The sequence below is a fragment of the Colius striatus genome, chromosome 5 (genome assembly GCF_028858725.1).
Source record: "Colius striatus isolate bColStr4 chromosome 5, bColStr4.1.hap1, whole genome shotgun sequence".
NCBI lineage: Eukaryota > Metazoa > Chordata > Aves > Coliiformes > Coliidae > Colius > Colius striatus.
In genome coordinates, this window is record NC_084763.1 from 21,265,065 (window position 1) to 21,289,811 (window position 24,747).

The 24,747-nt window shown below is 37.0% G+C and overlaps 1 protein-coding gene across 4 annotated transcripts in view; it reads left to right on the plus strand.

The window, feature by feature from the left end:
• TBC1D5 (TBC1 domain family member 5) overlaps positions 1-24,747 on the plus strand; it is a 327,211-nt gene that overhangs the window by 236,598 nt on the left and 65,866 nt on the right. For all 4 annotated transcript variants that reach the window (XM_061996640.1, XM_061996639.1, XM_061996641.1 and 1 more), the window contains 2 exons: positions 9,282-9,424; positions 15,900-16,006. In XM_061996640.1, the coding sequence (XP_061852624.1) occupies positions 9,282-9,424; positions 15,900-16,006 (250 nt within the window). The remainder of the gene's footprint in view (positions 1-9,281; positions 9,425-15,899; positions 16,007-24,747) is intronic.

The following is a 24,747-nucleotide window of genomic DNA, read 5'->3' on the forward strand; positions in this document are numbered from 1 at the left end:
GTCCCTCGTGTGCTTGGAAATGGTTTACAGAATTAGCTGTTCCATCATATCCCTAGGATTCAAGGTGAGGCTGACTGGTCTGTAGTTCCCTGGACCCTTCTTCTTAACCTTCTTGAAGATTGTCATGATTTTGCCCAGCTAGCACAGAAACACCACGACAGTCGGTGCCCCCCATCCACCTCCACCCTCATTAGCATGGTGGAGGCCCCAGCGAAATGGGAGGAAAAAGATAAGCAAGGTTGTTGTGGATGAGACAAGGGCAGGGAGGGCTCGCTGCCAATTACAGTTCCTGGCAAAGAAGACTCCAGTACTTGACTTAGAGAGGAAAGTAGGAAAGTTTATTCTGCTACCTACAAGAAACAAAACAGAAAAAAAAAAACAACAAGCAAAAAGGGAGTAGGATGATGAGAAAATTACAACCAGCACTTTAAGATCTCCCACCCCCATCCCTCCTTTCTTCCTGGGCCCAGCTCACTGCTCCTGATATCTCTACCTCCTAAACAGCTCAGTAGGGCAGGGAATGGAGGATGTGGTCAGTCTCTTACGGATGGGCTCTGCTGCTTCTCTTCTCAGATGAGGACGACTCCTGGCATTCTTCCCCTGCTCCAATATGGGGTCCTTCCCCTGGGACACAGCCCTTAACAAACTTCTCTGGTGTGGGTTCTTCCCAACAGCTACAGCTTCTGCTGATACAAGGTCCCTCACACAGGACACAGTCCTTAGTGAATATCTCTGGTGTGGGTTATTCACCACAGTTGCAGTTTCTGCAGATACAGGGTCTCTCCCACAGGGCCTCTTCTGGGCATAAATTTAATGAGCTTCTTTGGTGTGGGTTCTTCCCCACAGTTACGGCTTCTGTGAATATGGGGTCCCTCACATGGGGGACAGCCTCCTCTGGCCATAGTCACTGGCCCTGGCACAGGGTCTTTAATGATGTGAGTCTGTGGTAGTTTGAGCCTGGCTGGATGCCAGGTGCCCACCACACTGCTCTATCCCCCACCTCCTCAGCAAGCCAGGGAGGGGAGAAAATAAGATGGGAGTCTCGTGGGTTGAGATAAAAGCAGTTTAATAAAGAAGCAGCAAAGCCGCGCGCGCGGGAAGCAAAGCAGAAGCAGATAAGCTGTTACTCTCTACTTCCCATCAGCAGCGATGTCCGGCCACCTCCCGAGAAGCAGGGCTTCAGTACGCGTAGCGGTTGCTTTGGGAAGACCAGAAATGAATCTCGCCTCCCCTTCCTGCTCCTCTCCCCCAGCTTATATTACTGAGCTGACATCATATGGTATGGAATATCTCCTTGGTCAGCCTGGGTCAGTTGTTCTGGCCATGGTCCCTCCCAAGATTGTGCCCACCCACAGCTATTGGTGAAGGTGGGTGAAGGAATGCTGGAGGGACAGCCCTGATGCTGCGCGAGCGGTAGTCATTGATATCAACAGTAAGCACAGGACTGCAGGAGCTGCTGTGGAAAATCACTACCATCCCAGACCCACTACAGAGTACAGCCGCTGGTGCAGGGTCTTTAACAAAATGAAAATAATTCTCAGCTTCACTAGTCCTCTCCATAGAATGCAGGGGAGTCTCTGCTCCACCACACCTCCTCCTCTCTTCCCTCACTGACCTTGGAGTCCACATGGTCATTTCTCTCTCTCTTCCCACTCCTTGCACCACCCTGTGCAAGAACCCCCGTCTTCCAGCTTCTTCTTAAAAAGTGATCATGGAGGTATCCAGTTGGCTCAGCCCCAGCAGTGGGTCTGGCTCAGAGCTGGGGAGAGTTTCAAGCAACTTCTTACAGGAGCCATCTTTACAGCCCCTTCTCCCTTTACCAGAGGCAGCTGTCATGTCAAACCATGACAAAGATAGAAGGGACATTTAGTTTCTTCCAGTCTTCAGTCATTCTCTCAATCACCAAGATTATTGAAAGTGGCTTCACAGTGCCATCCACCAGTTCCCTCAGCATTCATGGTTGCATTCTGTTCAGGGCCCGTGGACTTGAGTATGTCCAGTTTGCCTAAGTATTCCCTGGTCTGATCTTCTTTCACCAAGAGTACATCTTCCTCGCTCCAGTCCTTTCCTTTGTCTCTGAGACCTAGGATTCTTGAAAGCCAGTGTTGCTGGCAAAGATGGCATTCAGTACTTCAGCCTTTTCCATGTCTTATGTAATCAGGTACCACGGTTATAGAACAGAAGTGTTGAGCAGAGATTTAAATCAGGGATAGGTTTTAGTGAGCATGGTTACTAGCAATCCTTGTCGTAAAAGTGGTTTTTTTTAAAGAAAGCTCCTTATCATTGAGGCATCTACTACAGCAAAGTGGAGTGGCAGGAGAAACGTGTGCTTTGCAACGTCAGCATGAAGGAGCAAAATGTTTCACTCTTGTCAGCATTAAGTGGGTTCCCATGAACTCACATGAAACAACTTCCAAGCCAAATTCAGAACATGAACATACAACTATTGACACTTAAAACAGTACAACAAGCTAGAATTACACTGAGAACCAAAACCATAGCAAGAACATGAAGGAAATTTATCTTCCCTCTAGCACAGATACCACCTCTTCTGATGAACATGTCCAAGTCACCCAGCAGTAGTCGATGGTACCACCCAAGAAGTTGGCTGTAGGTAGGAAGCAGCAGCAGGTGACAGCAGCAGCCACAGAAAATCTGAAGCCAAGGGCAGCACCAATGGCAAAACAAGTGGCTAGTTAGTTAAGAACCAGGACAGAAATCTAGCCAGAGCGGGCTAACAGGTTCAACAGTTTTATTGTGGAACATTTCTAAAAATACTTAATATTACTGCAATGAACATGCAATGGTACCTTTTTCCTGCAACTGAGTATATTAAAATTGCTCTGGCTTGAGACAGCGGCAAGTGCCTTTGCAAAGAATAATAAATTGCTGAAGGGAGGGAGAGGCAAGTATTAGGAATTAGTTTTTTAAGAAGAGGCACTTTCTTTAATAAGGAAATTTATATTGTCTTCCCAAAACATAAAGAATTTTTCTTAAATGCAAAACTGAGTAATCTTTACCAATAATCTTAAAGAAACCAAATGGGAAAGGAAATAATCCACTTAACAATTAGATGCTCATGTCATTTATTTATAAAAATAAAATTAAAGGGATTTATTTTGAAGAGATATGTTAGTCTGTGTTTGATAAGGTAATTACAATAAAAAATTTTCAGGATATATAGAACAGCAGGAAGTTTCAATAGGAGAAACCCAAACCTTTTTTCCTCAGTGAAATGAAGGCAACAAAGTAAACTCTGTACAGTATTCTTGTTCATTGCTTAGCTTAAATTTGAGTATATTTGTATTAATGAATCAGTGTTTATTGTCATTATCATTATTATTTAATTTTAAATACATCTTTTCTGACAAGAAAAACTGTGTTTGAAACCTATATAATCCATAACGTAAATATGTAGTGTCATTGTCAATTGATTTCAAACACCATAGTTTTTAGCTTTGTGTAAGGGCCTCTTTATCTAAGCAGTGGAACAGAAAGCCAGTGAATCTCATAATTGTTTTTAATGTTGTGATCACAAAATAAACAGAATTTGAAACAGAAAAATACCAAACAATCACTTGCCTTGTGTCCAGCCAGCAGTTGAGCCATGATTCATGTGTTTGGTACATCTTCATGCAGCCAGTAGAGGAGAAGCTGTATGGGATCACAGTCAGGCCAATGCGTGTATGTCATTCTCTGACAGAATAGTAGTCCACGTACAAAACTGAAACTGCTCAAACAGATAAGGCAGATGTATCTGCATACATAAGAAGAACCTTTTTTATATACTTTCAATTATCTCTAAGGAGAAGTTGAGTGATTTGTTAGATTCTGACACATTTTTTTCCTTCCTTATCACACACTTCGTATAATCAGCATACACTACTGGAGACAATGTGGTAGAAATCTGTAATATTTAAATGTTTTATAGCCTAAGGAAAATCTGATAATCTTGTCTGCCTTCTCAAATGACAAAGGCCACATCATTTCATCTAATAAATCCAGAATTAACATTTGAATTTATGGCTGAAGTAAACACATCTTCTAGCAAGATGTCTGTTTTCATTCCCTTCACAAGTTAAGTAGATTAAGGCAAAAAATGGAACATATGCTGTAACAATATCTCAGTGTGCATCCTTTGTGGATCATGTGCATATGAGGGTATGCTGTGTGCAAAATTCACAACGTTTAGATCAAACACATTGGAAGTTTCTGTAGATCCCTGAAAGTCTGGTGAACTTTCTACATCATTTCTTATACCTTTTTTTTCACTTTATTGGGATTTCACACGCATCTTTCTGTCTGACAAAATTTGGGATTTTAATAAAGTTTTGTTTATTTTAGAAATATCATTTTATTAATTGTTGCACTTAGCTTTTTTGCCTTTCTTTTCATCTGTGATCATTAAGGATTTCTCATGCAAAATGAGCAGTACTGTCCTACAAGACCCTCATAGAAGAGTAGTTGAAAGAACAAGTTTCAATTATACTTCAGGGATGTTTCCTTCACTGTCTTATTCCATTGGAAGGTTTTATTAATCTCTTTAGGACATTCCATACAAAATCCCTGAACTGTATAAAGCCACGGGAGCCTTAATAAAACCAAGATTTGTTAAGAAAATAGAGAGAGCACTGGAGAAATGGACTGTGTAACAGATCCAAGCTGAAGTGTTGCTAAAGCTTGTCTTGATTGGTCTCCTGCATGTTACTAAAAGAAAGTAAATTACCTTACACATCCTCTGATTTAACTTGCCTGACTCTTCTCTAACTGCCCCTGGCAACTACCAAATCCAATCCAGGAGACTTTCTGGTATCAAATATCTGATTTTGCTGTGTATTTACAGCTATCCTGCTGCTGCAGGAGCCATAGCACCTGTGTTAGCCCTGCCTGCTGCTGGGTATCTGCAGAAGGACAGCCACGGAGATATGCAACCTCCTTCAGCTGCAGCCCACCCAGTGTCTGTAGGTTAGAAATGTCAACACCTGAAATCATAGTGCAGGCACCAAGTCTGCCCAGAGTAGTGCTTGCTACCTGGCATTGGACTGTTTAATTCTTTATCTTCCATATAGCTTTAAGTTAGTTTGAAAGTCTTATACAAATGTCACTCCTCATCCTTTCTCCATATCATATTTTTGAGCAAGCAGATCACAACTCAAGTCTGTCTACCCTTTCTCCTAAATTATTGACCATGACTTTACATAGTAAATTGCACTGGCTACAAATGTTTGCTTGAATATAATTCATGACAGAGTTTAAAGAGACAGAGCTTACATATCATTTTTTCAGTCAGTAAACAACTGATGTTAATTTTGACATTTCTCAGCTTCCAAGTGCTTAGTTTTGATAAGACGGTGTTCTTACTTGGTTAACAACAATAGTTACAGTCCATTTAAACAATTTCCTCATTTTTAAAAACACAGCAAAACTTGCATTGAAAATAAAATGACATCCTGCAAATTCCTCCTGACCCTCCCATTCTCTGGAACTCCCACAAATGAGTGTTGCAAGCATTAGAAGCTAGATGAACAGCATCCTCTGCCGTCACATCCGCTAAGTGCCACTAGCCATTGCAGGTGGCTTATACCAGTCTTTGCCATCTCTCAGGCAGGAAGGAGGGTGCAGCTGGGAGTGAAGGACAGGACAGCAGAAGCACCATTAGGTTGGTAGCAAGAGTTAGCAAGAAACAGAATGTACTCTGTGGAAACTTGCACTTTGTTGTCTTTAGGTCAACCGAAGAATTATCAAATTTGGACTATTTTTTTAGTATACAAAGCAAAAATGAAATACCAGAGACCTTATTGTTTCAATTATAGACCTTGAAATGCTTGGGGAGAAAAAATAAGTTAAGCATGAACAGAATTTTTTTAACCTCATTTTAATGAATGGTATCAGTGAATTAAAAAAATCAAGCCAGCCTTGAGCAGATTCTTGGAGTGGAAATTGTACTGAAGGTCGAGTTTAGTGAAAGTACAAATGTCTTATAGTATGTCTTACAGTAGAACTTTTAGGCAATTTGCTGACAAGCTGTAGGTCCTAGATTTAGTCATTTAGAAGTAGCATCAGATTCACGATTTCACAGTTTCCTGGCATTATGAAGTTTTTTACTCTTTCTGATTCCATTGTGTTGTTTCATTGTCATGAGCACTCCTAATCTGTATCATCGCCTCATCTGTAACTATTTCTTAGGCTTATTTAATTTTTTTTAAGAATTCTCTGCCTTCCAAGAAGACAGAGAAGATTATCAGCTAAATATATATAACACGCAAGAATTTTTTTTTTATGCTTGGAGAATTGTCCTGGAAATGTCAGTCAAAATCATTGTGGTTTTAGTTAAAATTGGTAAGTCTGGATCATTGTCATATTTAATGGCTTTGCTATAGCATAGTTTTCTCCTGCTTTCCATATATTGTAAAGTCATTAATGAATCATTATCTATTGCTAGTAATTATGAATCTCTTGAGAATATTGGTTTAATTATACAGTAAAAACATAAGTGGAAGATAGAGTTATATATTCTACAATGTAGGTAGTAGTACCTTAGTGTATTATGGCTTTAAAAAATCTGAGGGTTTTTTGTAGATTTTAATTGATAAGTGTGCCTGGTGAAATATGAATTACTGTATTGCTGTGTGTGATAAAAGGTATACTGTTTTGAGCCTTGCATTCTGCAGGTGTAACAGATGTAAGGCAAGATTAACAGGACAGAACAATAATTAAACTACAGACAGCTATCTCAAAAAAAAAGGAAAAAGAGAAAGAGTTTCTCATGTCCAGTGCGATTATTAAGTGTATCTTGAGTTCTCTGCAAATATTTGTAAAAGCAATAAAAACATCTTAGTTTGAAAGACAGCTTTTCATCGTGGACCCTTATTTTAAGGAGTTAAGATCCCTTTTTATGAATATAAAAGCTTAGTGAAGTCCTGCCATATGGCAGCATGGTTCATAGGCAATAGGGTCCTTGGTTTATAGATGCTATGAGCTAAATGCTGCTGAAGACAATAAGAGAGCAGTTAGTATACATGCATTTACAACAGTATGAATTGCTTACTCCCTTTAAGACAGGAAGGTTCAAATAATTAGCAGTAATATTATGGTTGCACAAGGAAGTCCAGTTGTTCTTCATCAGTCTACATCTGTGAAACATGATACCTCTGGGGACTGAGATTTAATTTTCCCAGGAGAAAATATAAAAGCAGGGGAAAGAAAGGAATGACTTCTGTTTGAGCAGAATAAACCTACATCTACAAACGATTAACACTGCATAATGAAGTAGTAAAGAAGCAAAAGAGATTTCTAATAAAAGACTAATAACAAATCCTATTACACCGTGGTGTCTTTTTTCCCTTGAAGTGTATTAGACATTTAGCAAGCCTTCTGAATGAGATTTGGGTAGTTGCAAGCAAAGTCAGCTCAAATGCATCAAGCTTAGCTGAAATTTCTCACCTAACAGTTTGTGTTAACTTGAAGGTTGCCGTTTTACAGGTGGGAGGTGTTGTTAATGCAAGTAATAGGCTTCACGCAGAGTTTGGGTAATGTTTGTGTCACCATAGGATAATAGTCTCCTGTAGGCTAGGCATGTAGGGTAATCTGCCACTATATGGTAAAACCCCTTAGACTTGGTACTAAATGAACTACCTAAGCCTTGCTTTTGTGTTTAAAGTTCTCCGACTTCTCTTTCGGAGGTCTAAAAATAAGTTCTGTAGGAAAGGGGTTTGATCAGGGAGGGAAATACAGACATAGTTTGTGTTTTGTCATAGCTAATATTGTGACTTTTATTAATATTACACTAACATAAAAAGTTGCAAGACCTGTATGATACAAGGGTGAGGTGATGCTGTCTTTTGAAATCACATAGTTTCACTTTTAAAAGGCAACAAATTGCAAGGAGGGAAAAAAATCTCTAAATCTGTACCACACATTGTGGATTATACACAAGGTTCCAGTGACGAGGGGACTAAAAACGAACAAAACCTTGACTCACAAAACAGTACTTTTTTCAAGAGAGAGCCTTCCTGTACAGATTGTTGCAATCTTAAAAGCTTGTGCTTGACTGATGTCTTAAAATTCATTTGTCGAGAAATGAACTTTTATTACTCAAATCAGGGGGAAAAAAAACCCAGATGCCTTAAACCAACAATGAGTTCTGGGACAAGAGTGGTTAAACATGAATTCTTACAAGTGAAACTAATCCGGATGAAATTTCTAGTTGCCTTTTTAGAATTTTTTGTGAGTTTTAAAGAATGACTTAATTTGCTTAGCAGAAATTTGCAATCAATCTTTTCTTGCCACTGAATAAACAGATTCCACATGCGTAGTAATTTGCATAACACGGCTAAAAATGTAATTCATTATTTTTAAGTCCATTTAGTAATAACTATTTCAGGATTAATGTTACTAACTATTCTTTAGCTGTTTCAAATGTAACCTTAGATAATCCTATCTAAAAAGGTAGAAAGCTAGCAGGTCTGTTCCCCAATAGGAAAGGGAAGTGCCTTTCCTCAGCTCAGTACGGAAGTCATTTTAAGAACCAGAACAGGAAATAAGAAATCTTGAGAAATAATTTTCTTCTACTGCATCTCAAGCTTCCAGGCTGTAGCAAATATTGCATTTAATAAAACAGATTTTCACGTTTTGCTAGGGATGAAAACAGCAGAGATATGAACAGAAATTAACAGTATAGTCTATATGCAGATTATTGCTATATCTGGTAAAGATTTAACTTAGGTTTAATCAAAATAACATCCATGGGGTATTTTGCATAGAGCTACAAACACTGTCACCAATAACAGAGAGGGAGCCTCTTCAAATTAAGTGTAATGCAGTCTATTTTATCTGCAGTTTGACATCTGCCTCTGAACTGGCTTTCACTTGACTGGGCTTTTCAGGGCTTCTCATAAACCACTGGCTTCACCTTTTTATTTTTGGTATTCCAGGCTATTCTTGCATAACATGTCCTCCATTTCATCTTAGATCTTCACCACATTAAATGCTAAAAAATATGGTACATAGGATTAATGTGTTTTGTCCTTTGAGGTTCACCCACGTAATAGTATTAGTCAGTTAAGTATCTACAGTCTGTCGTGTATCACTTCTTTAATGTAGGTGCAGTAACATTTCCACAGATAACAATTAGTTAAGTGGTTATCACAGATCTCCATGCTTCTCAAAATTTTCTGCTAAAATGTTTTGAATTGTAGTTGATCCTGGGATATGTATCCTGACTTTACCATACTTGACAAAACAGGCGAATACAAATCATGTGTTTTCCTTTTCTTTTCCAGGCGATGGGTGAGGCTCTTATTTGGACGTGAATTCCCACTTCAGGACCTTCTGGTTGTCTGGGATGCTCTATTTGCTGACAGTATCACCCTGAATTTAGTTGACTACATTTTTGTAGCCATGTTGTTATATATTAGAGATGCTTGTAAGTATCAACTGTCTTACGATCTTTTAAAAAGAATGCAAACCCGGTTTTCAAAGAGAAAAAGGACTTAAGAAATGATAAATTTCATTGTGACTTTTCTAACATACTGAAAATCATTCCAAATACTAAGAGAGGAACCATTTACTACCAGAATACAGGTCTGCTGTATTGATGAAACAAATTGTATCTCAGAGTTAAATGCAGGTTTGGTTTCTGAGTACTTCTGTGGTTTTGTATGGAGTTGTGGATTTTATGTGCAGTTAAGTGGTACAGGTATGTACAGAGCTCCACCTTCTGACCAAGCTGATGAATTGAGTAAAGCTTCCCTTTGACACTGGAAATATTTTTATGCTGTTCTGCTGTGAGAAATGTGAAAATGCACAAGACAATGACTCATAATTTTCTAAGATATCTCTTGAAGGAAATTTAAATGCAGAGATGAGTAACAATTACAAAATATTTTTATTCTATGCAAGGCTGGCATCTTTAAAAAATTATCATTTATTTTAGTATGCCTGAAATACATGCAAAAGTAAATTCTGATGGGTTATTGATGACCAATGAATACATTGTGACAAACCCAAAATCACAGAAGTGTTGTTAGCTTATGTAATTGTGAATGGGATAAAATGATTGAGGCATATCTTTCTGTCCCATCATATTTTGCAAAAAAATTCTGTATACAACTTCATTGCAACAAAGTATGTGTTCCTCAGCAAGATGCATGTCAGCCATTAAATGTATAAGTTCTGTAACACGCTGTTCAGAGTTAATTATATACAATCTGTAAGCTTTAGGTTATAACAAGGTCACATATTTGACATGATTTTGTATTCTAGGACACATGAAGTTTTCAACATCTGTGGTTCCTATTTTAGGGCCCAATCTTGAAAATATAATGTGCATGTACTTTACACGTACGGTCGTTCCACTGCCTGCCTTCATATGGTTTTTTAATTACTTTTTAATAAACATGCAGCATATAGAGCTACCTTACATTCCACTTATAAAGAAGTGGACATTTAATTCAGTTTAGAGGTTTCAAAATTAATGCTGCTGTTCCAAGATGATCTGATTCTAGGTCGTTACGCTCTGCAATCTAAGTCTGGCTTGTTTATGTGCAGTAAACTGAAATAATCTTAATTTTTTATATATATAGATACATAGTGCAGATGCATGTAAAGCAAAGCTGTTTCTTAACATCAGTATTTCATTTGTGTCATCGTTTCCCTTAAAAAAAAATAACCTTTAGAACTGTGTTTGTAAGCACGCTTTCTCTACTTGGGAAGAAAAGGTTTTCTGAGTTTGTGTTCCTTTGCTTTCTGCTGCTTGTGGAGAAGTACCAGTATGAGGTTACTAAAATGTGTTCTAGACATCTGTATGAAATCAGACTTTCTCTTTTCTCTGAAATCCCTGGGCTTAGTAAATAGAGTAGTAAATAGCTCTAAAGTGGAGTACATTTGCCCAAATGAGATAAAAATCACCTCATCAGGGCAGCCAATACTTTATACATGTATTGTTTCTGTGACAGGTAACTTTTTGTTCTGTAGTTGCACCTAGTTACTCTAAGCATAATAGAATAGTAAAAGAAAATATAGTCATAAATACTGTTAAGTTGAAAATATTTTCAAAATCAAGCTTAAACTGTAGTGATTTCCACAGTTTTTTATTCCATAGGAAAAGCTTTTCTTATGTATCTCTAATAGAATTTTTTTCCCATTTTTTCTCATTTTTTGTTGCTGATCATTTTGAGCTTTGAACAGAGTTAAAAGTTTTGTCGTAATATTTTTGAAAACCATTTTCAAATCAGTTTCTAAAAGCTTTTCTTTATTAGGTGAAAGAAAATGATAACTCAAAACATCCAATTATGTTAATCATCTATAAATAAACCATCTGGAAGTTTTCAGTTTAAAAACTTGGAAACAACAGGAATAGGAATAGTAATAGAGCTCCTAAGATGTTATGTTACAAAAATGTCAAACATAAGCAATGATAATAATACAGTACTGAAACCATTTGAAAGTTTAAAAATTTGCAGATACTTTTTGGACCAACACATTTGGGGATGGGGAAGAAGTTGCTGGTTTGGGAATTTACAGGGTTTTTTCCTGTATTTCATTATGATGTAACTATGGATGGGATTTTAAGAAAGTGTTATATCTGGTATATTTTTATTTTAGTTTTGAAATCCTGTTAGTCAAATGATATATTATTCAAGGAAAAAGGATTATTTAGATTGCTAGATTATTGTTTATATGGTTTAGAGATTACAGATATGCAATCATATACACAGACATTCTTTAAACTGCTGTGTTCAGTTTTACATCTGTATCTAAGCAGAGTTTTGTCTGTAGCACTAATCCTCACAAGTGTACCAAGTGTAGGGTTGGGAACTAATGTGTCTGTGAATTTTAGTAACTTATTTTCTGGGTTTCTTTGGAAAAATTCATTCAAAGCAAACTTTATTTAAAAAAAAAAAAATCTGACAAATCAGAAGCGTGTCATTTCTTTTTCACCAAAATGGATGTATATGGTATATGCAGTTGATGATGAAATCAGAATGGAGGGTAGGATGTGGTGCAAAAGTATATATATTTTATATTCTTCCCTTCAGGAAAGACAACAACCTGGAAGACCTGTCTGTATTTTGCATAACAAACTGATGTTGTTATTGCACCAAGAGCTAATTTTGACAGATCAGTGGTAGAATAAGTGTATTTTTATTATATTTCCACTTGAAGACTAGCTAAGACCATTGATAGGATATTTTTTTAAATCTAAAAGCACTCTAAATATTTTGAGGATTATTTATAATCCTAGAGGAACAGATTTGTTATTTTTGTTATAGTGCACAATGTTCATGATACCTAGGTTTAAACCAAATTAAGTCCTATTAAAGAAAACATAGCCATGCATAGAGCAGCAGGAGGAAGTAGTCCCACACTTTCTGGGTTAGGAAGTCATCTGAGTATAGGATTGGTGGCATCAAACTTTAAACTCTTAAGAAATGACATGGCAGATTAGGACTTTGCTGAGAACAGGTACAGTCAGTTTACGTGTTTTCCACCACTATTATTGCTGCGTGCTTACAGGAATTGTTGCTGAACTAACAAAGTCAGCCTCATCTAAGGCAGAGGGAGAAAACAATTTGATGTTCCTGTGGGCACTGAATAACAAATACTAATCAGAAGGCATTAAGATTGCTTCATCTGTATAGAGGAGGTTCTCTACTCCTTTCCCTAGAAATACCAATAGCATTTTTCTTTGGAGGAGTGAGAACTAATTGTTCACAACAGGATTTGTATCCAGATGTGACTCTTGCCAATCCAATTAGTGAAGCAAAACCACAAGTACAGAAGCACCAAGCTTATTACAAGGCAGCTGGCCACAGTGTAAGATATTTCACCATTGAACTTCAGCACCATCCAGCTACTGCTGAGACTGGATAAATTTATATTGCACAGAATATCCTTCCAGAAACTTTATCTTACAGTTGATTCTTAGAAATCCTTTTAGTTACGATATGCATATTCAGACAAGGGATGTTTGCTTTGTATTACTGCTATTTTCTCTGTCATTTTTGAGAAAACTGACACTCTGGATAGTGTTATACATTTTGTCCTGAAGAGAGAACAATCGTAGAATTGTCAGGGGTGGAAGGAACCTTCAAGGGTCATCTAGTCTAATCCCCTGCCACGAACAGGGACATCTTTCACTAGATCAAGTGGCTCAAGGCCTCATCCAACCTGAGTTCAAGCATTTCCAGAAATGGAGCATCTACAGCTTCCCTGGGCACCTTGTTCCCACCTTGTTCCTTCCACCCTCATCTTGAAGAAATTTTTCCTTATGTCAAATCTAAATCTACCCCCTTTCAATTTAAAACCATTACACCTTGTCCTATTGCAACAGATCCTGTTAAAGTGTTTGTCCCCATCTTTCTTATGAGCCCCCCTTTAAGTACTGAAAGATTGCAAGGTCTCCCTGGAGACCCCAACTCTCTCAGCCTTTCCTCACAGGAGAAGCATTCCATCCCTCTCATCATTTTTGTGCCCCTCCTCTGGACCTGCCGCAACAGGTCCATGTCTTTCCTGTGCTGACAACCCTAGAGCTGGGTGCAGGACTCCAGGAAGGGACTCACCAGAGAGGAGTAGAGCAGCAGAACCACCTCCCTCAACCTGCTGCCCACACTGCTTTTGACACAGCCTAGAATGTAGTTGGCACATTGCTGGCTCCTGGGCAGCATACACATCACTCTGAAACAAAGGGTACCAAGAAGTGTTTCAGCAAAGTAACGCCTTTAACCCAAAGTTCCCATCCAGAGCACTGGCAACAGTGTTCTCTTCTGTAAGGTTTTCTACATAAAAAGGGGGCAGCTGAATATGTGAGGGAAACAATAAAGATCAAATAAATGTGAAAGTTAGCAGGCCTTTCTCATTAAGTGTTGGTAAGTTTCCATTTTAAAATTTAACTTTTAGAGATCAGAGGAGGCACAGGTCATTGCTCAACAGTTTGCTTATTTTTATTTTCGCTTTCTCAATTGCTTCACTATTACATGTTTAAAAAATTAATAATTAGAGCAAATGTGGATTTTTTTTTTTCAGGATGAGGGGGGTCAAGTCTACACCATTAAAATAAAGTAGCTTTTTTAATATTTGCTTTTCTCTATATCTGTGAGACAGCAAAAAATTCCCCAGGAAAAAATGAAGAAAGAATATTTTTGTTCTATTTTACACTTCAGAATAGAACACATACTGCTCTGTTCAAATGAGAAAGGCATTGGTCTCACTACCTATCATTTAGAAAAGTATTTAGAATTTACTATCAATTTTCAGTATTTTTATAAGCTTTGCTAAAAAGGCATCATGATCATAACTGCAGTACAGTATCTTAAATTAGATTTACGTATGAGAGTTTGATTGGGTATGTGCTATGTGGTGCTCGCATTATACTTCTCTGAAAGAACTCTGATGGAGACCATTGTATTGTGTTCATTATACCAGCTTTGTGACTTCAAGAAGAAAAAACAGGTACCTGAATATGAACAAGAAAAACAAAGGGTAGGAAAAAGAACAGGCAGAACAGATAAAGAATGAGTAGGATAAGTGAGTGCTTTACAAATGAAAGCAGATGTATGAAATTACAAGCTGTCGGATCAGCAACGGAAATGAAGATGATAAAGTGGTTCCCTACACAGATTATAATTATTCATTTTGCCCAGTCCTGCATCTTTTCCCCATAATCCTCTTGTTGAGGGAGGAAAGGTACAGGAGGATAGCAGGCTTATTCACATGAAAGAAAAAAAGTAAAACATTTAAATCTTTCTGTTCACAAAACGGACCTTTATTTTTCCTTTTATTGATTCAAGGCAAATTTTGTATTTGCAGTGATCCATTCTGGTGTAGAGGCCTGATAATTTAAAGGTATTTGTTACTCCAGCTAAAGTTCTCAGGATAGTAAAGTTTGCTACAAAAATATTTACAATTGCTATTGTTGAAGGCTGTCTTTATGTTGCAGAGTACAAGCATCATTAACAGGCATTGCTTTGACAGCTGTGGCAGATGGATTGCCTGGATTTAGATGGTGCAAAAGAAATGAAGTAGTTTACATAGACCTGCCTGAAAGATGTCTTTAATAATTGCACTCATAATTAGATTGATTGGGGGGGGGGGGGGGGGGAAGATGGCAACAAGAAGCAAAGAACCGTAGATACAGATAAAATCAAGTACAACTATAACAAAATTATAAACTTATCAAAGCATGTTGAAAATTTCCTGAATGATATGTTCCTGAAACTTTATGATATGTTCTGAAACTAAAATCTGACCTTTTCCTTTTTTCCTGAACTATTCACGACTGGTTTTTGATTTACGAGAAAACAAGTTGTTGTTGACATCACTTGACCTATGTGTATGTACATGTGTGTGGGCACATAGGTGTATATGTTTATCAAAACAATACAAAATATGTTTCAAGAAAAAATTGTCAGAGTGGGGGGAAATTATCATGAAAAGCAGGACTGGAGGTAAAATTTATCTCACAGATTATGGAATGTACATTTAAATGTCTGCAGATGAGTGTCTGAAAAATCAGCAACCATTTTGGAGTGTCAAACTAGCTCTTTAGGTTCCGCTGGCTGAATCTCCCTGACCTCCACTGGCTCAGGCAGGCTTTAGGAGCACGGCTACAGAGATATAAGTTTAGGCATCGAATTCTGGAGCAAACGTAAACATATGTGACATGAAGGCAGTGATAGGCTTAACATTGTCCTTAATGATACTGGACCAAGTGTAATGTCTTGTTTGAGCACTGCTTGAGAGTTCTAAGAGACAATGTGGGAAAAAACAGCTGAATCTGAACTGTAATGAATCTACTAGAGAAGATACTACTTTGGAATATCAAAATGAGATAGTAATATTTCACTTCCCCCCCCCCCCCCCCCCCCCGTTTTCACTTTTTTTCCCCATTTTCGTTGTAGTGATTTCAAGTAATTACCAGACCTGTTTGGGACTTCTGATGCATTATCCACCTATTGGAGATGTTCACTCCCTTATCCTAAGAGCACTTTTCCTCCGAGATCCAAAGGTGAGATGCTCGCTTTGTAAGTACAGGGAATAAATCTCTGTAATAAAATGTTGTAAGTACTATGAAGTTAACAACAACTTGTGTTTTAGGGACTAAAATGTAATTTCAAGTTTCTTCATACCTGACAAAAAAGCCAAAGGAAATAGTTGATTGCCAAGAGCAGAAACAATGTCCTTTAGTCTTTAAAGCTCTGGTAATTGCATATGTTTATGATTTTTAGAATTAGCATTCTGCACAGACATCTTTCGTAATAAAATATACTTTTGAGGGAAACAGTACTATTTTATATAATAACTTAGTAAGCTATGTAGAAACTGTCATGCAGTTTCATCTGCTGGACATTTTTAATGGGATTTCTGCAGATTAATCCCTGTTAATCCCAAAGCACTACCCCTGCCCAATATATAATAGTTATATGACGGTTTTCAATTAAAAATGAGAGACTACTGTTAAAGCATGAAAACAGTCACTTGAACAAAATGTATATATTTATATGCTTTATGTTAAATATTACTAGAATACTGAAGAAAAAGAAGTGAACCCCTTGCCACTTTAGAAGGGCATATGTATATATGTCTGTGAATATAACATAGAGCAGATATCCACAGTAGTGGGTTTTGAGATGAACCTGTACACAGTAATCTTTGCAGTACTCATATCTTTGGCAGATAGCAGAATTTGTGTTGCTGGTTTTGAACTGCCTTTGTGCATGTCCCATTAGTGGGCTGCCAGTGTAAAGTCTGATTTCCCTCATCTTCTTGATGCACATCACCTTTGAAAATGAAAAATTCATCACTCCTGCACTCTGACTGCCTTCTACAAAATTTCATTCAGTACCAATGTTTACACTTCTATGGATTAAGAAAAAAAAAAGTCTCTTTGTTTCTGTATCAGTTTTTTGCAGGAATCTGCATCCTTGCAGCTGCTTTCTTCATTCCTTTCGGGCACAAAGATTTCTTTCATGATGAGAAATAAAGTATATCATCTTTTCACTGTATAAGAAAGTTTGTAACGTTAGATGTCAGGAAATTTTCTTCAGATTTCTACAGCAGTCTGCAAAATTAGACTGCCCAGCATTTATTTATGTATCCTCTTATCAAAACAAGATAGAAGTGTTTTTAGAGGGAGGATACAGAGGGAGGAAAAAATGTGCTAAGATATCAGACTATATTGAATATGTAATCTGTCATTTATTGAAGGTAAATGTTAAAAGACAGAGTAACTACTAATTATTCATCTGTCTTCTGAAGCATCCTAGGCAGTATACAAGATAACTTCCCAGCCTGAGGGGGGCAATAAACCACCAACTTCCTGGGAAAGAAACTTGCTCACTCTTCTGCTCCCTACACTCCTGTCTCCAACAGAATGAAATTATCAGGCTCATAAGGCCTCAGTCTGATTAATTAACATTCTCAGGTGTGCCTTGAGCACCTTTCAGAAAAATACTATGTGTAGTTCCTACCATGTCTTTCAGGTAGTTGCCCCTTCACTCAGGTGAACAAGAACTTAAGGGTCTTTAGTGCAAAGACTACTAGTTGTTTTGTCAATTTAAGTATGATTAATTAAAATTGTTCCTCTTTTCTAAGCTGTACTTAACCTGCTTAGAAAATACACTGAAGCTTAGGAAACTTGGATTTCCATAGGATGAGGAGCCCTAAAGGACTTCCAGCCATCTCTCATTTTATGTTGAGTTTTTGGGTTGAGATTGCATAAACAAATCTGGACTACTTACATTAGGGAAGTTAAACTGTTCTCAAGGATTGCTTTAAAAAAAAAAAATCTACTAGTCTGAGAAAGAAAGGTATTTGCAATGCTATGACTTGAGTACCTCTTTTTTACCATTCCCTAGGTGTGATTTTTAGTTTCACATATACATCTTTAAGCACATGTTGGTCCAATCCAATGTATTTCTGAAATGGAATACTTGTTATTCTGTTAAGACCTTCACATACAAATTTTCCAAGTCTGTCAAAATTTCTCATTATGCAAAATGAAAGGGAAGACTTTACAAGACTTGATGGGTGCTGTAGGAGTCTAAAGTCAGAACAGAGATTATATATCAATATAAGTGGGAATATTATGATACCTTTTTTTTTTTTTTGCTATCTGCATAAGGATAATTCAGTTTGCCTTTATTCCCTAAGCAGATAAAACCAGATTGGAAGAAAAGATGAGATTTTAGTCACTAGTGTAACTTATAAGTGATGATTAGCAAATTCAGCGCTTAATGATTTTTCTTCCTCCTTTGATGTTTTCCTGTGCATTTATCCATCACCAATTTTACTTTCTAATGGGAAATTACATTTGGTACAATACAATTTAGATCTCTTGAGCCAGTGCTGAGTTGTTCTGTGTGGCACCTTTTCCAAGATTTAGCTTGGGTTTTAATATGAGAGGTCAGGGAACTCTTCTGTGGGAGACTGTTCCATGGACCAGTGGCTTATTTCATTGTTTGTTGAACACAGCGTGAATGTTTAGTGTTATGCCAAATATCTTGCTCTTTTCCCCCTGGAGCTTTAAATTCTCAGCTGGACAAGAAATCCAGTTTAGAAGTCCTGCACAGGGACAAACAGAAGTCTGCTTCTTGCAGGTTTGTTAATACTTATTTTCTTTGGGATTATTTTTGCAGCTAGGTAAATGCCAAATAATCTCACTGAGAAGTTGTGGGGTATTTGAACTGAGAAAGGCTAGTGGTATGTACATAAAACTGAAAGATTCCTAAGGAACAATCATCACAAATGGTGAAGTAGTTAAGCTGGAGCTGATAGAGCCTTTCCAACCTTAACTCCTAATTCTGGAGATAATCTGCGTTTGCACATCTAACATGCATTATTTCTTCTGTTTCCTAGCACTGACATAACAGGTATCTCCTTACTTACTTGCCTTTACTTTAGCTTGATGAACCTGTTGCAGGAGAGCAACCTAAATGTTGAAAGTTATGAGAAAATAAAGGAAGGGGTTTTTTTATGTATATCCAAAAGTATTTACTAAAGGTGTGTCTCTCTGTATTTAATATCCCACGAGTGGCCAATTTTCTTCAATTTTTTCTATATGAAAACCATTGAGCACTGTTAATTTTCAAAGCAACGGCTGCAAAATTAAGAAGTAGAAATACAGAGATAGGGCAGTAGGAAAATGTAAAGTGATTAAAAAACATAGTTCTAACTAGAGTTGTTGAAATTAAAAAAAAAAATTAAAAACCCAATTAGAAACAAAAGTCATAGAAAATGTGAACATATTGTGTTCCTTAAATAACCAGATGTTCTTTCCTTCCTGAAGGCAGCCAGGGCTAGGAATAAAAGGTTTTAAACTATTGTTTTAAGTTAACTGTGAATTTTGCAAATCTGTTTTCACCCTTTAGCAAATAAAATTCTAATACAGCAACATAAGCAAAGTAATTTTCATCTTTGGGTGTTCTTATTTGTATGTTGTTCTGTGTTGAAGTGTTAACCTTATCATAATGACTTATTAGAAAACTAAAGCGCTACATAGAATATTACAGTTTTACATTGCATACTAAAAACCTGATAACCGTCCTTTGTCTGAAAACTTACTATATTTATTCTTAGAATTTTGTAAAATAAGTTTACCTTCAGATATTTTAACGTGGTAAGTTACCCTATTTGTTGAGCAAGCTAGTTAGGAGCTTAATTTGGTGAAGACACCTTTTATCATAAGCCATCCATTCAAAAGAAAAGACAAAAGAAACTGGTTTTGCTTGGTTGATGGGAATTAATTTGTTAGTTATGCTAATAATATTCTAGTTACTGCTACCGATACTTTCTCAAGATTGTTTTATAAGCTATTTGCTGACATTGAAAGTGGCCATATAATAATATCAGATTCTAACTAAATCCGTGATGAAGCATACGTGACATTTCAAAGAAGTTGTATTAGATCATTGTAACTGAAATTACAGGTACTGCTGGAAAACTTTAGCAATAATATATGGTGATGATTACTCGTATAATGATTAGTCAGAGAAACCTGCATTCCAGCTTTTCACATTTCACAATCTGAGCAATAAGTGACACCAGGAAAACACATTACTGAAATTCTGAACCAAACTCTTTGTACATTTATTTTCATCTGAATTTTCTTCTTAAGTAGCTGCCACCGTCTCAGAGTTTTCTCCAAGCTAGTTTCATGTTCCTGAAAGGCTGTTGAGTTTCACTTTCTTCTTCTTCAGATAAATTCTTTTCTATACACTCATTAACTGAGGTGCCGCTGCAGAGCTGCAACTGTCCTTTGAAAGCTGCCGTTATGTCAGTATTGTTTTGCAGTTTCTGGCAGGAGAGAAGCAGGTTTGGGGTTGTTTTGTTTGTTTGTTAGTATTGTGTGTGCAATCTGGCATTAATTACCTCTCTTTAATGACCAGATTGCAGCCAATCAGAAGTTGGGATCTGGCAGTGGTTGGGCATTAACAGCTCGTTAATTTTTACCTACCTGGATTGAGTGGGGTGTGAGTTCATTTTTTTAGAGACATATCAATAAAGGGGAGAGGGATTCTGAACAAACTGCTTTTAGCTTTTTTTCTGGGTTTGTGTTTGGGTTGGGGTGTTTTTTGATTGTGAAGAATGTGACTGATCTTTCAGGAGATTAGCAATCGTACATTAGGGATTTCAGATGTGTGAAAAGCAAGTATCAGAAGTCTGGCATAATGGATATCTCAATGCAGTATGAGCTGGCAGTATGAGTAAGGTCACCTACACTTTAAAGGACAGTTGTCTTGACAAGGGACGTGACTGATAAATGAAACAAGGTTTTCAGAAAAGCAAAGTACACGTCTCTTCATCGGGGAGGAAGCTTGTATCGATACCAAGCATTTTGATGGACTACCTTTCCCAATTGCAAATACAATATGATTAAATATAGTGTAAACATTTCACTTGGAATAAATTGACGGCTTTTTTCTGTAAATGCATGCTAAGCTTTTTAATGTGGGCCTATACAACTAAAAAATTTATATATTATACGTGTAAAAGCCATGATATTGGTTTTGCTTTCTTAGTGGTTGTGTTCTTAAAATCAGAAACTGGCTTTCTGAGGAGATAGGATATGCTTTGTTTTAAGAATTACTGTTCTAAATATTCAGTTATTGCATTTCATTAATAGACAAGGTATGACAAGCAGCTATGAGTTTAATGATAAATTACTTGGAATAACCATGTTGCCATAGTACCACATAAAAATAGAAAGCGTACCATGAATTAAAAATCCTCTTCATTTTTCTACATTTGTTTCAAAACCTTCATTCACAGTGCACCTATGTATTCTAAAATATGAAAAGGCTATGTGGTAGGTGCTAATAGTACAATAATTTTCTCCTCTCTCCCAAAGTTCATTGCCATTTCCTCTGACATCTTAACCATTTCATTGACCCACCGTAAAACAGTCATTATCTTCCAAGTATCCTGTATGTTACAAGTAATCTTTTCAGGAAAAAGTATTGGAAAGTAGCTGAGCTGTCATCTAGTCAAGTCTAGTCAAGTCATCTAGTCAAGACTTTCCAAATCTGATATCTTTCAAAGGCCTTTGTGTTCCTTAGCATCATATGTAACACAGTAGTCATCACTTGAAGGAAAATGCTCTTAGATTGCCAACCACGGTGCAGTTTCCAGTATTGCGCTCTCTTTAGTGTTGTAGTCACAGACCAGTTACTTGATTAAGAAATCACAGGTGTTGTATCAATGCAAGTTATGCAACCATTACAGTTAAATTAATGGGGGAAATGGTGGGAAATGATACAGAATAAAGCGAAGCTTACAGAACAATGCCACCTCTCATAGGCAGAGACAAAGCTGTGCCAGATTGCACAGAAACAAAGGCCTTGTCCCAGTTTGCTGTAGGGCCGAGTGAGATGGTGCTGCAGTCCAATCCTGGCACTGAGAGCAGAGCCCAGCAAGGAGGGCACGTTGACTTTGTTTTTCTTGCCCATCTTGCAGGAGAGCTTCTGGCTTTGAGAGCAATGAGGAGCTGATGGCGTGGCTGGTGATTTCTGAGTGGAGAGGTGCAGAGCCTTTCAGAGGAGACAGCTAAAGGAGAGTTAGGAACCATTGTTTCTACTTTCAAATAATAGTACAAGTATAGTAAAATGTTGCATAGAACGGCAAGTAACGTATGTATTATTCAATAAATAGTCAAGGCAACTACTTGCTGCTTAGGCAACTCAACCAAGAAGTAGAAACATGAGGAAAAAAAAGAACTGTTTACATTATCAGCCTTCTCTGCAGATTTCATGATTATGCTTTTTATCAAGGTGTCCTCTCTATTAATCAGAAAGAGAAGGCATGAGATACAGCAACATCATATTCAGGCCAGAAGCGTGATCAGGAAAAATTTAGAAATAGGGAAGAAATTATTCTCCTGTGCTGCTCAGTATTCTTGGTAATATTCACTGATAATTCATAATTTCTGTCATGTCAAAGGCAAGTAACATTAGAGAGGCAAGATGGAAGAGAAAGGGTTCTTAGGAAGCCAAACCTTTAAACTGTGCTTTCTCTCTGAGCAAGCTGATAGCCTTAGTAGCAAAATAAAAGCAATTGTAATTGTACTTGATACTGAAGCATGAAGCTGAAGCACTTTAAGCTCTTAATTACTTTAGCTACCAATAAAACTTACTGCTTGTGAATTTCTTGGGGCTGTTTCTTTCAAATGATTGGTTTACTTTTGCTTAAAAAGTCATCTAAACCTACTGACCCCCTCCTAAAGAGTAATTAAGTTATTTATAAAATTACACTAATAAAATGTATTTAGCATTGTTAGAGTGAAGTGATTATGGTTCCTCCTATGTGCAACCTGACAATTCAATTAATCACTTCTAGTTTGCAAGGTTGTTTATCAAAAGGAAACACTTAAGACATTTAAAGCACTTTGATTCTACCTAATCAAAAGTTCTCCATGTCATAATTTATTTATTTGACTAAAATTTGCAAAACACAAACTGTGAGTTATATAAAAACAGACTCATAACTTTTCAATAATGTATGAAAGATTAGGTACTGGAGCATATCCGATCTAATATGATGGAATATATGTTCAGTCTTTTCTGATATAAATGTAGATATACAGCTGGTTTATTACATATTAATATATTAATTGTTGTATGCAAAGCTATTTGAGCACATTTGTACTGGGGAACGCTTCTTTGAAAGAGCAAAATGCTTTCAAGATAGAAGTGGGAGTGGTACATTCTATCCTTTGGTGTAATTTTTTTTCTTTATTTGAAAATTAGGTTTGGAGTCTTTGTCCTTTGTCTTGTTAAGGAGCAATAGTGATCAAAATGGGTCTGCAGTATCCTCTTTACTGAAATCGCAAAATGAAAGGAGTTGCTTGTCCTGCAGCACCAGGATGATAACTTCATTCTGTGTTTTAGAGGAAAAGATTTGGACATCGTACTCCTTTTGCTGTAGTGTGTGCATGGCACTCTTTGAAAGAGCCTTTTCAGTCCCTCAGGGACCTTTTTCAAGTGTTTTACATAGCACATTACATGTGGAACATAAATTAATCTGTTTCTTTGCCGCATAGCAGACATAACCAAATAACACCTTAAAATGTTCTTGTTTTTCTCTTATATGTGAGATTTGTGTATAAGCATGTATCTGGAGGAGATGTAATGCTCTAAGTGTGGTTATAAGAGTTTTATCAGTATAAGCTTTGGATAACTGCATTATTCACAAAGCCATCAGTGAATTATGCAGGTTGTCCAAAATGAGTGCCAATAAAACCATAATGTGGTAGCTTTTCTGTACATAAAGATGTCATATTTTAAATCTTATAATTTGGAGCATTCCAGGGTTTAAAGTGATGCTTGCTGTGTGTTCCTTTCAAAAGCCTGGATCTTTCCTCCACAATGTTGTAAAACTCCTGTTCCTAACTGTGTAGGGCTGCAAGATGCCAGAGCATAAATCTGTCACGGGTTAGGGCTGAACACTGTCAGATTTATACCTCACTATTTAGTTAATTTACTTCTTAAAACCAAAGGTTCAATGGAAAAATGGGCAACTAAATTAAGAGGCAGATTTAAAAGGTACTTAAATGATTCCGTTGATGCAAGATGAGGATTTTACGCAGGTTATGAACTTGAATGTTAGCAGGTCAGAGTATTTTCATCTGGAATATCAATAAAAGCTGATTTCATACGATTTGATCTACCTGTTAAAACGCAATATGCTGTAAAACTATAAATGAAGGGGATGAAAAAAAAAGGTTTCCAATCGGTTAGAACAAAAAGCCAAAATATACGACTAGAAATTTATTTCAGTCAAGTCACTACATTTTTAAATCTCACTTGTCATTTTTTTTTTCAGTTCTTCATCTCTTGTCGTAGAATGCCCATATGAGAGAAAGCATGTGTGTATGAAGTTAAAAACAGACCATAATGGACGATATTTAAAATACCTTCCTGGTATCTGAAATTTCTAGTTGCCAAGGGAATGGAGGGTTGTCACATAACAAAACTGGAGATAATTTATTTTAGCTTGATCGGAGTTCAGGAGGTTCTTCCTGCCTTGACCCAATTAACTGGATTTTCTTTCCTTTCCAGTTCTGCCTGGGAATTTTTTTTATTTTGGGGGGAAAAAAAAGCACTCTAATTTTCTTAAGAAACGATTAAATGTGATAAGTCTTCATGCTGTTACTGCATTGTAAATAACTAGTTCTGCAAATCAGACCCACAGCATATTTCTGAAAAATGTAAGCAGGAAGCATTATTCCCATTTTAAGGATTATGGTGCCCTTGC